The 12,419-nt window shown below is 39.8% G+C and overlaps 2 protein-coding genes across 2 annotated transcripts in view; both read right to left on the bottom strand.

Moving 5' to 3' along the window:
• LOC105057049 (beta-hexosaminidase 1) overlaps positions 1-4,121 on the bottom strand; it is a 32,009-nt gene extending 27,888 nt beyond the window's left edge. Inside the window, 4 exon segments of the mRNA XM_010939489.4 lie at positions 2,051-2,086; positions 3,543-3,626; positions 3,713-3,924; positions 3,927-4,121. Coding sequence (XP_010937791.4) covers positions 2,051-2,086; positions 3,543-3,626; positions 3,713-3,924; positions 3,927-4,062 — 468 coding nt within the window. The 5' untranslated portion in view covers positions 4,063-4,121.
• A 2,889-nt stretch (positions 4,122-7,010) lies between these two features.
• Positions 7,011-9,966, bottom strand: LOC105057000 (actin-3). Its single transcript, XM_010939417.3, is given in 7 exon segments — positions 7,011-7,282; positions 7,370-7,530; positions 7,533-7,874; positions 7,877-7,981; positions 8,065-8,458; positions 8,584-8,674; positions 9,820-9,966. Coding segments are annotated over 6 exon segments (1,128 nt in total). The 5' UTR covers positions 8,644-8,674; positions 9,820-9,966; the 3' UTR covers positions 7,011-7,216.
• Positions 9,967-12,419: the final 2,453 nt, after the last annotated feature.

Genomic DNA, 12,419 nt, shown 5'->3' with positions numbered 1-12,419 from the left:
GAAGGGCGGAGTTCCCTAAGCCATCCAAGCCAAGAGACCTCGGACCACAACCAATAATGGCACCCACTGTGGGCCCTGCATCCATGACCATAAGGCAAGATCTATTGCTACAGATTTCCGACTCAGGCCGAAGTAGCTGGAGAGAGACTATGCCTGGCTTTGAGGACTGCAATCAGAGCAACAAAAAAAGTCCTAGACTAGAATTGTCTCGGGCAGGGACCCTCCAACACTCAATTCAGAAATCTGGAACAAAAGAGAAGAAGCACGCGAGAGAGTTTTTCTTATCTTGGGGGTCCCTGGTTACCTCTATTTATAGAGTGCAAGAACCATGGAAGAAAAGAATTGGAGGTAGCTTGAACTCTACCGTACGCACTATCCCAAGATCTCCGACAAAATTTTGTGGGATTAAGCGGTTATGCCACCTTACCTGGTGCGTGGCTAGCTGTTCCCAGCAGTGGCATGGCTTGATGGGATTGCACGAAGGTCATTCATCAACCTTTCTGAATATAGCTGTGGGAGTAGGGGTCGGAGAGACTGTGGTTAGCTGCCCTACCACGTATGTTGTAAGTGATGAGAATTGGTGGTGAGCACCTAGGTTGGTACTGACGAGGGGGCCACAGTCTGAAATTTGGGTCGGTGTCCGATGTCTTCGATACGGGAGTTTCTAGTGCTGGAGGGCCTCGATGGGACTTTTCACCGATCCCTTGACCTTCGTTCACCTACATTTTATTCACCTTGGTTGGTCTGTTCCAACCTTCCTGATGTAGGAACCTTCTTGAGGTTCTTGACATTCTTGGTGGAGAGGGTGAAGGTCAGCAATCCGAAGTGCGCAGAGGCAAGGTCAGCCTTTGACACGGGAGCCATCTGGACAAGGACAAACTGAGTCCTTATTCAGGAAGGCGGGTCAGAGATCTGATGGTGGGTCATTGGCCGAAGTGATGGTCGGCGATGAACCATGGTTTTACATGACCAAAGTCTTTCCATGTCTTGATTCGGATACCACAGTTTTACCCACAAAAGTAGTGATGCACATTGGTTAGTGTCAGAAATCTTGTCATTGGTTACAGATTCCAAGATGCCCCTCACTGTACAACCATTTCTGGCAACTTCCAGATTACCCCTTGGCAACCACATGAAGAACATTGGAAAATATTTGAGCCCTTGACATGTTAGTAGTAGAGCATAATGACTAGAATAACAGAGGGTCATGAATTTAAATATTACTAAGAGAAAAAGGATCAATCTTTTTTAGAACATTTAAGAAAACACTAAAGCCATCATATAGTTAAATTTTGTTGGCCAAATAGGTACTGCTTGGGTAATGATATAACCAATTATTTGCATGATGACATGGTATGACAAAATGGCACATGTAATATTGATGGGACTTCAAAATGGGTCCTATCTGTTTCATAGTGCTTGGAAGCTTTTAACATATGAATCAACAAAAAAGAGCTGCAAGAGCGTGATCTCCATAAATAAATCACCAGGATTGGATTCTGGAATAACATTGAAATGCAAAGGGATGGTTTTTGGAAGGTGGAGAGGTCACTTGGAAACATAGATGAGAAAGATCATGGTCATGCACGTGATGAAATGCTCTATGGATTGTAGGATGCAGGTCTGGCCAAGAATGCACAAAATAGAATCAATTAAATGCATGTGAAGCCACTATAGAATGGTACCATCTTAAAAATATGAGAAGTTTTATCCATGGCAGTACAGTACAAATTCTATAAGGTGTAGAATAGGGCTACAAACAGTCCGAGCCCTTCATGAGCAGCTCAGGTGTGGCTTGATAATGGCTCATTTCTGCTCAGCTCAGTTAGAGGATGAGCCGGGCTCAATCAGATTTCAGAAATTGGCCCATAAACAAGCTGAGCCTGAACACAAGTGGCTTGCAAAAATAAAGGGAAGCTAAGCTCAAGCTCAAGCAGCCTTTTTATATATCAAGCCAAGTCCAAGCAGCTTTACACTTGGCTTCAGCCCATTTGCACCCCTGGAAAATAATTCAATTTGAAAATTATACAGCATAAGTGTTCATGCATACCTCTAACCCACGCATAGCCCCATAAATAGTATTGGCCTGCAATGAAAGAACATTCAATAGATATTAACCCATATTAAAGCATATGAGGGGCATGCAGATTGTGTACATAAAGAACAGTGTTGTTAAATCAATAGTGAAAAAGGTAAGATTTGGGAGATGAATGGTGAAGCTCATTACAAAGTAGGAAACAATAGAAGGAATGTTCAATTTTTTTTTATTCCCATTGATTATGTATTTAGGAAGATAAATTATAAAATAAATTATAGTTTTCTGATTAAAAGCATTGTAAATAGGCTTGACCCGCAAACAAACTTTAAGTGACAGCAGATATGATCAAGGATTTGATCATTGAATGCAACAATAAAATAATAATCAACATTTACTCTTACTTTGCTCAAAAAAATTAACACTCACTCTTACAAGATAATACCATATAGGTATAGGAAAAAATGGTTTATTCTAGTAAGCAAATATTTTAGATCATGATGGTAAGTAACTCAATACACTCAGATTACATCTTACAGATGGTACCTTTCCACCAATCAGGGAGGGTTTCCCTAACTTCTGCATAAAATTGATTCAATTTAAGAAATAACCAGAATAATAATAATTGTCGAAAAGCAATATGATGTGCTAGTTACAAGATATATCACATAAATAATTCTGTACTTGCATATTTTTGTCATTTTGTCAGGAGATATGAAAAGAACAGCATTGTCAGTTGTTCAAACCAATAAAGCGGAAAGAATTAGTCATAATAGAAGTCAAAAAAATAATTAGTTGGAGCTTGTAAGGATGATTTTAGGCCACTGGTGTTTGTCTTATTTTAGATATTTCCAACATCATGTGTAAGATTGCCTACTTTCACTACTTCACTCTTGGGAAAATTCTACCTCTGCTCTTATTATTTGCCATTATCATTTATCAATAAACAAAAAATGTAAACGTTATCTAATCATTTCGTGATCAGCTACAGGGCACCTGCTTCAACAACAGTTCTGATTGAAGACATTAGCAATTCGCACTAAAAGAATATGTGCTTCCAACAAAGATTCCAAATCTTAAAGTCTCAGGAAACTCTATGAATCCATTAAATCATCAAATAAAAGACAGATTACATTGATGCATCAAATCAGGTACATAGTCCAGAGTCAAAGCGATTACTGGTTGCAAACAAAAGAACGTTAGGTTCCAAATTACATAAAAAATCTTAACGACACGGAAAACTGTTTAAATGCATCAAATTATCTTATTAAAAAAAAAAGAGTACACTGACGCATCAATTCAAGATCGTAAACCAGAGGCAAAAGCATTATAGGGAGTAAATCTTAAACAACTCAACAAACGGTTCAAATCCCACTAAGAAAAAACGTGATCCAGATAAGATCGCCGGGACAGGAGTATAACGACGCATCAAACCAAGAACGTGATCCAGATGTCGAATTCTTTTCAAGAAACAACATCAACAATTACACAGCGGTATCTTCCATACCTCGATCGAAGCTCCTCCAAGGATCGAAAGGCGCCCTTCGCCACCCACGTAGAGGGTGTAACTCTCATCCACGCCTAATTGAAGCTGCCCACCAGCAGATCACATCTCGTGAGAACCCAAACGACCATAAGAAAACGAATCAACAAACCCTAAAAACCGAATGCTCCCACCGTTTCGTTGTCGGAAGAGACGAACACAGTCAGCTCACTGACGTCGTATGCCCCCGACCACCGCCGGACGGATCTGGCCCACGGCTTAAAGATCAAATCCTTATACCTCTCGAACGCCTCCTTCAAGACGGTAGAGCTCCCCCCGGCTCCTTCAAGGCGGAAAGCGAGGTCGGGGTCGATGGAGACGGTCCGGTCGCCATAGCGGAATTCCTTGGGAGAGGCCAGAGGTAGACAAGGGAGTCGTCAAGAGAAGCGGTGGAGTTACGAAACCCATGGGAGGGAAAAGCGAGAAGGATAAGGTAGAGCAGAAGAAGAAGGAAAGGGAGGGAATTCATCGTTCTGGAGGCCATTTTGGGGGAAAAGAATCTCCGGGGAAGGCAGTGCCGGCGGAGAAAAAGATCCCCGATGATGCCGGTTTTTATAGCGAGATTACATACTGGGGTGGGGACTCCAGTGACAGCTGGCAAGAGGTGGACGTTATGATCGTTTTGGCTCGGGGATGGTGAGGGTCGGACGAACGTTTGATGTAATGGTTGGCGTACTGACACCTGTGCATTGACTTGAGAGAGGAAGAGGCGTGTACTGCAACAGGGACCGTATAGGGAACATTGGACGGGGGTACCAGATGGGATGAGTGGATCTTGTGGAGTGCATGGTGGGGCCTGCCTCGCTGGACGTGTACGTTTCTCCTATAGTGGTTGGTGCCGGAGGAGTAACGTATTCGGTGCAGCCCGGGTAATATTTATATAACTTTCTACGGTACTTTCTTGCGCGATGATCAAGTATAGCCGTTTGATTTGTTGGTCTTGTGAGACTGGTGGTTATCGTTTGGAAAAATGAGCGGCAGCCATCTACTAGGACACGACCAAAGCAAGAACAGGAGAAGGAATAAGCTGGGAAAGATTTGTCGTTTCTTAGATAATTATTCGGTTCAAGTATTTTTCCTCTTATCCAAATTGACCAGAAACAATGAAATAATTGCAAGAACGGGAGAAGGAATAGGCTGGGAAAGATTTGTCGTTTCTTAGATAATTATTCGTTCAAGTATTTTTCTTCCTATCCAAATTGACCAGAAACAATGAAATAATTGAGAAGATCATGCATGGAACATGCGATGCTTTTGAAAATGTCGTATGCAGCTAGGGCTCATGTTAACAACTGGAAAGTCTCGTCATTCTGATTTGTTTCATTGTAGTTAATCTACACTCTTCATGCCTTTGTATTTTCCTCACATAGGTTGGCGTGGTCGTCTTCTAACCCAAGAAATGAAAAAAAGTTCATAAATAAATAGTTGGAAATGCGGTTATACATGAGAGATAGGAGGAGGATACACGGGGAATTTATATGCTAACAACAATTATTTACCATTATTTCAATTGCTTCTTTCTTGGGCAACAATAGTATGTCATTGTTCCAATTTTGCCTTGATTGGCTTCTCCTCTTTTATCGTACTTGATGCACCCTTTTCAATAGTTTTTCAGATTCTCTCTTTCCTTGGTATTAGATTAATCACCTGGTATTGGATTCAACAATCACAAGCTTTAAACCTATTTCTTCTATCCTTTCCTTGTGATGCAATCCACAAAATAATTTCTTAAAAAATAATTAAAAAAAAACTATCCAAAGAGGCATATAACGCACACTGATATGCATCACTAAGATAAAGGTCCACGATTTTTAGAGATAGGATACATAGAGGTCAAAGATATTTAGATGAAGAAAAGATGATTTACCTCATGAAGAATTAAAAGAAAAAAAAGAAAGAGCAACTATTCCCATGTAGATGTCAATATTTAACATTATTGATCTTGTCTAATTGATCTTCGACATATGAAAGCCTCAACTGTCAAACATGCAAGTTAAGTAGATTATAGTTTGGTTCTCCCCATGTTCCCACCATCCCATAACTCATAAGCATGGAGAGCACGGTAATTGACATGAGAAAAAAAATAGATAACCAATCAAAGACATGTCAAATAGTGTGAATTAATTTTGTTTCAAGATGATGCTTGAATATTCTTAGAGCATGTAGATTTAATTTTGCCATATTGTTAAACCATGCATTTGGATAATTGAATTGAGGACCTCAAATCATCCCTGAATATTCTTTACCAGGTGAAAACTTGAATTCCGGTAGAAATTTGGATCATCAATTGACCATGTATTTTTTCAGAAACAAAAAAAAAATCCTTTTCGTGCTGCAAGATCTCACTGTTTCTTTAGGAACAAACTATCATCTGCACGGTTTGTGTGTGAACTGTGGTTTGTGTGTGAACTGTGAACCCATGGCGGTTCCCCCGAACTGCTTGCTTTGCAGGCGATGCAAGCAATTCAGACATGGTTCGTACGTGATCCGCACCCGTGCAAACTGATTTCATTTTTTTTTTTTTCTTGGTGAATAGTCCGTTTTCATCTTTTAAAGTTCAGATTCCTCGAACCATTATCCAAAATTAAAGTTCTGACCCTGAAATTAAAACTATTTCATATTATTGGCTTTTGCTCCGGTTCTCCAAAGGAGGAAGACTTATTTATTTTAAAAAAAAACTGGCCATCCAATTCAATTCAAAAAGAATGTTCAAGAACTTTTACCGGCAACTCCCTGTAAAAATTTAAGCGTTTAGAGTTGCTTGTACAAAATTTAAGTTACCAAAATTAAGCATGCTGACATTTGAACTTAGATTCTCTTCAATCATTGTTCTGTAGAGCTAGAAATTGGACATGCAACACCGGCCAATGATCCCTTCAGACCTATGCGAAACCTCATGACAATGTCACAATGGCTGCAATTTTTTGCAGCCAGTCGAGTAGTAAATTAAAGATAGGTTGGTGGATACACCTGCAAGGCAAAAAATTTGATTTTTAAAAAATTAATTACTCGTTGGACCATCTGAGTGTATCAGGTCATCCCAAAGTAAAGTCACACTCAACATATACTAAAACTAGCAGAATTGTTTGCACAGATTTGCCATTTTAAATATGGCAACAAATCTAGTTCCATCTCAGACATGCACTGGAACTTCAGTTTGTTCAATGAAAAGAAGATATTTACCCAAAAGAAAAAAGAAGAAGAAGAGAGAGAGAGAGAGAGAGAAGAAGATACTAAAGAAAACTTTAGCCATATGTCTTGGTATTCATTAAAGACTATTGGCGGGTAAGGCAATCACAACGATAATGAGTGCCATGCCAGTTTCACATCACTAATTTCAACCCTTGAAAGATGCATCGTAAGAACCATAGCATGCTGCTTAACATGAACATAACAACACAGATTAGAAAAGAGTTTGCTGCATGAATCGAATAGGAGGAAAAGCTGATCATGAGAAAACAATTTAAAGCTTTATCAAAGCAATACAATATAACATTTCAATATGGCATAATACGAGAATTTATATATTCAGATAGAACATATCATCAGCAAACTCGAATGGAGAGGAAAAAGCACTCAAATAATAAAGTCCATAAATCGCCTAAACACAAAGAAAAATCCTATCAGCCTTAGAAAATTTAGAAGCACTTCCGGTGGACAATTGATGGTCCTGCTTCATCATATTCTCCCTTAGAAATCCACATCTGCAAACACATTGGCATGCTAGTTAGGCATAGAGCAACAACAGATTTCTTCAAAGGTGACAGAAAAATGCAATACTAAGATATCACCTGTTGGAAGGTGCTGAGGGAGGCAAGGATGGATCCTCCGATCCAGACACTATATTTCCGTTCCGGCGGGGCAACCACCTTAATTTTCATGCTGCTTGGAGCAAGTGCAGTGATTTCCTTGCTCATACGGTCAGCAATTCCAGGGAACATGGTTGTGCCCCACTGAGCACGATATTCCCATATAAATCCTTCCTGATATCAACATCACACTTCATGATGGAGTTGTATGTGGTCTCATGAATTCCAGCAGCTTCCATACCAATCAATGAAGGCTGGAACAGCACCTCAGGGCATCTAAACCGCTCAGCCCCAATGGTGATTACCTGCCCATCAGGCAGTTCATAGCTCTTTTCTACAGTGGAGCTGCTCTTGGCAGTTTCTAGCTCCTGCTCATAATCAAGGGCAACATAGGCTAATTTTTCCTTTATGTCTCTAACAATTTCTCGTTCTGCTGTTGTGGTGAAAGAATAACCTCTCTCGGTAAGGATCTTCATCAGTGCATCGTGAGATCACGGCCAGCAAGATCCAGACGAAGGATGGCATGGGGTAGTGCATATCCTTCATATATTGGAACTGTGTGGCTCACACCATCACCAGAATCTAACACAATTCCTGTAAACAGAAAATAACAACTCAGTAGAAGTACCGATGAAGATGATGGATTATGTGAGCAATGCAGCCATTCTGATACAAACCAGTTGTACGGCCACTCGCATATAGGGAAAGGACAGCCTGAATTGCAACATACATAGCAGGAACATTGAAAGTCTCAAACATGATCTGGGTCATTTTCTCCCTGTTTGCTTTAGGGTTGAGTGGAGCTTCTGTGAGGAGCACAGGGTGCTCTTCAGGGGCAACACGAAGCTCATTGTAGAAGGTGTGGTGCCAAATCTTCTCCATGTCATCCCAATTGCTGACAATCCCATGCTCAATTGGGTATTTCAAAGTGAGGATACCTCTTTTGGACTGAGCTTCATCACCCACATAAGCATCCTTTTGGCCCATCCCTACCATGACACCTGTGTGGCGAGGTCGGCCTACAATGCTGGGGAATACCGCCCTAGGTGCGTCATCGCCAGCGAATCCAGCCTACAGAGTATTCCAAGATGGGGAAAAAAAAGTCACTTCGAGATCAAGAGCAGGATCTTGACCAAGGAACTAATTCTCAAAGCAGAAAGAAAACAATAAGCCTGATAAAAGATTTGGTTAATAACCTTGACCATCCCAGTTCCATTGTCGCAGACAAGAGGTTGAATATCCTCACCATCAGCCATTTTCTATAGCAATAGCACTGCAAAAGAAATACTGCATATGAAAGAATTTATTTTTTAACTGCTAAAGAACAATTGTGCCACAACTTTGAACTTGATAGCATATCTAGGCAAGTTATTTTAAGCTTGATTTGAATTTCCAGTTCTAAACTATGCATTTATTATTTGCGTACTGAGTGATGAAAGGCCATGAATACTGATTATTTTTCTAGAAAGTGACTTGTTTTTTCCAACATACGGAACAAAGTTGTAATATAACCTTGGCAAGCTTTAAATCTGTAACAAGCAAGACAATTACATGATCAATTATTGAGTTCTATTACAAACTTGATTTATATTTGATAGAAATTAATCATCACAAATATAAGGTGCTCATAAGATGTGCAGATCCGGTCATTGGTGATCTCATTATGTGGTTTGTCACCTACCTCTCCTAACAAATTACACGGCAAGGATCATAAATCCATAACTTTCCATGCAGCAGGTGGACAATTACTTGATCGTCTTCCCAGGGACATGACGGATATGGGAGCAGACAAAAGAAACGATCAACACATCCAACTAACTTTGTGGAAATCTATCCATGTACACACCATTTAATTCCAAAGAACAATATAAGGCCAGGTACGCACAAAGGGCGGATACGATCGACGATACTTTACATGCATATCTACAGCCACGTCAGTCATAGATTGGCGAACCGAGCAGCTTATAAGCCATACATTTTACAGCGATCATTACAAAATCCATCGACACAACCAAAACGCCAATGAGACAACACAAGCCAGTGCTTAAGGAATAGATCAAAGGAAAACTTAGATCCAGATCATAAAAACTTCAGAAAATTACTCATATATCATAAATCCCTGGAGCAGAACACATTGGCACGAAATCTTAACCGAAAAAATAAGGCCAATTTCATCTAGAATCAACTTAAAACGTAAAATTTCACCCAGCCGGATCTTATACTCGGGAAATCGAGAGATCTGGATCTAGAAAGCATGAGTCTGTAATCAGAGGACGGAATTCTCCATAGTTTTAAACGATCTTCAGATTTCCACCAATAAAAATGCGAACTTCACATCTAAATTCAAACGAATAATCGCAACATTGAACAGATCCATCAAAAAAAAAGAACGAGAGAGAGAAATAGAGCTCGATGAGGCAACGATTGCGTACCTCGTGGAGGACTGGCGATCAATGAGAGAACTCCCCTTCCTCGGATAAGATCTCTAAGTAGAGGGAAGGAGCATAAGAAGCGCTCTTAGAGCTGCTACAGAAGAGGAGGAAGTCCCCCGTCATACGATGGCCGCGTGGGTAAAAGCCATCACAAAAAATGCCCTGCCAGCCTTTTGTCCCCCGCTGGATTTGGAAGTACATGGATCGGCTGATCATTCCAAACAGCGAATACTCAGTTTAAAATCATCGCAGTCGTTAATGCTCTTGGATCGAGAGCTTTGGTACACAGGATACAGGTGGACCCCAGTTGTTTGAAGTCTGCAACGTGGGAACGGGGAATTAGCTGTTAAGGGCAAAAAAGTAAAGTCCAGGCTGGGAATGGAACAGCTTTGAGCCTTTGAGGTCATGTGGTTAGCCCACCTGCTAGGGCGCAAAAGCTCGAGACTTTTTTCGGTTACACTTTTTCTTTTTTATTTTTTTATTTTTTATTTTTTTGGGTAACAAAAGGTAGAAACTTTTTAGTGGAAGTAATGATTGGGGCACCCAAACTAACCCGCATTCTGACTCAGCATGCAGGGGAGTGGGTTTGAGTTCACCGTGGAGCGAAACAATAAATAATATGCAATGGAAAGGCAATGTAAGATGTTTAATACTTGGCTTTTGATTTCTTTTTCCCTCTTGCACAGATGTAATGAATTGGTGGAGCTTTTTCTGTTTGTACCTCAATATGACCTAACATGCATGCTTTGTAAGCTGTGAAAGATTAGATTGGTTGTTTATATGGATCTTACATTTTGATGTTCCCAATACTACCTAATTGGAATGATGATTGATTTGGATGAGATGGTGAAAAGATGGTGGAGTAGACCTCTATGCGTAACCTGAAACTTGGGTTGCATTAAAATCTTCAATGAATTGGTTGAGATTAGCACTTCAAATCTTGATCCTAGTACGTTTGGTTGGATCAAAGTGGCCCTTCAACATGTAGGTTATATCTTTTTCAAGGAACGGACTTTGTCATAAATATGCCACTCAAACCCCATGTACAACAACTCGGATTACGGACATTTTCTTTCCCAAAGATGGAAAATGATTAAAAATAATTTATTAAGTTCACATAGAATCCATTATCTTGTATCCATATATGTATGTATGCATGTACACTTATATATATATTTGTATGTGCATGCATAAATGTAGATGCATTCATATCGATGCTATTTTTGTGTATATATGAGGACCGACATGGACGTATATTTAATCCTATATCGATTATTCATTAAAAATATATTGGATACTAATACAAAACTAAAGAATCCAACTAATACATTCTGACTAATTTTTTTGGATGAGTTGTTGGATTATTATAAATGGTATCAGAGCTGATCTGATCTATATTTTTTATGGACTAAAAAATACTACAATACAAATTTAGTGGGACTAATCATGAGCCAATTGTGGTGTTTGCGAATAGAAATATGGTTTTGAATCTTTAATATGGCAAGGAGGGATTATGTGCTGAAAAGATGTTGGATCCTTATATAGGATCAGAGAATCTAAATAATATCTTCTGACTAGTTTTTTTAAATGAGATTATAAGTTGTTACTTTGTGTGTGTGGGCGCTAGTATTCATGTTATGTTAATTATTTTGCTTTCTTTATAATATTCTCTGCATTAGATGGTGAGGGATCTGAATATTCCATGCAAAGATTACAATCCTCCATGGCTGATGTTCTTCCTGAATGAAAGAAACAACCCTCAGTGACCTTGCATCATAAACTTTGTGCTACATGCTAGGTAGTGCTCTGGTTTCTTTGCTCTATGACCTAAACTCTGCACCATGCAGGCTGTGCTGCAAGTGGATAGCACATACCGCATAGCATGTGACCAGGAATTTTCACTTCCAGCAACATTCTCAAGCCATGGGCAAAGAAACCACAGATGAATTCCCCTTACTTGTCTTCGAAGAAAAACATTTCAGGGTTCTATGTTCAGGCCACTCAACAAGAGCGACCAAGAAATGCCTTTCTTTTCACTACTCTTTCTTAAAACTCCACCACCAGTTTTGCCTCGTAATGATGGTGGACTTCTTTGTGTTGCATTCAGGAATACTGGACAACCCCTGTGAGGCTGCTTCTCGTCATTCTTGCCAACCATTTCATGCAATACGGTGAGATGAACCCACCTCACATGTCAAGCGAAAGTACGATAGGAGGAAGAGACCAGACCAGAGGGGATCAACCCGATTAGGGGTGTTCATAGTGAGTCAGAATACAAAAATAAAAAGCAAAAGGTAACCACAAAACGGAGCCCAAAACCCGTTCCTGCAGCCATCTTTGGTATATATAGTTCCTCTGGTGTTTTTATTTATCTTACTAAATTTTCAGCCATGGCCGAAATATTTGATGCAATGCAGTGGAAGATTATCAAATCATTTATTGTTGATTTCTTTGAGCTTGCGGGAATGAGTGCAGCATAAGCCCTCAGCTTATTGAATTGTTTTCTATGGGGAAGATGGATTCTTCCCCTGACTCTTCAGAAAAGCAGTTTAGATATATGCGTCGTGATCATCACACAAATTTGGTTCTATTTTAACATC

Source organism: Elaeis guineensis, chromosome 14 (assembly GCF_000442705.2).
Source record: "Elaeis guineensis isolate ETL-2024a chromosome 14, EG11, whole genome shotgun sequence".
In the NCBI taxonomy this organism is placed as follows: Eukaryota; Viridiplantae; Streptophyta; class Magnoliopsida; order Arecales; family Arecaceae; genus Elaeis; species Elaeis guineensis.
This window is presented reverse-complemented; position numbering and strand designations above follow the sequence as displayed.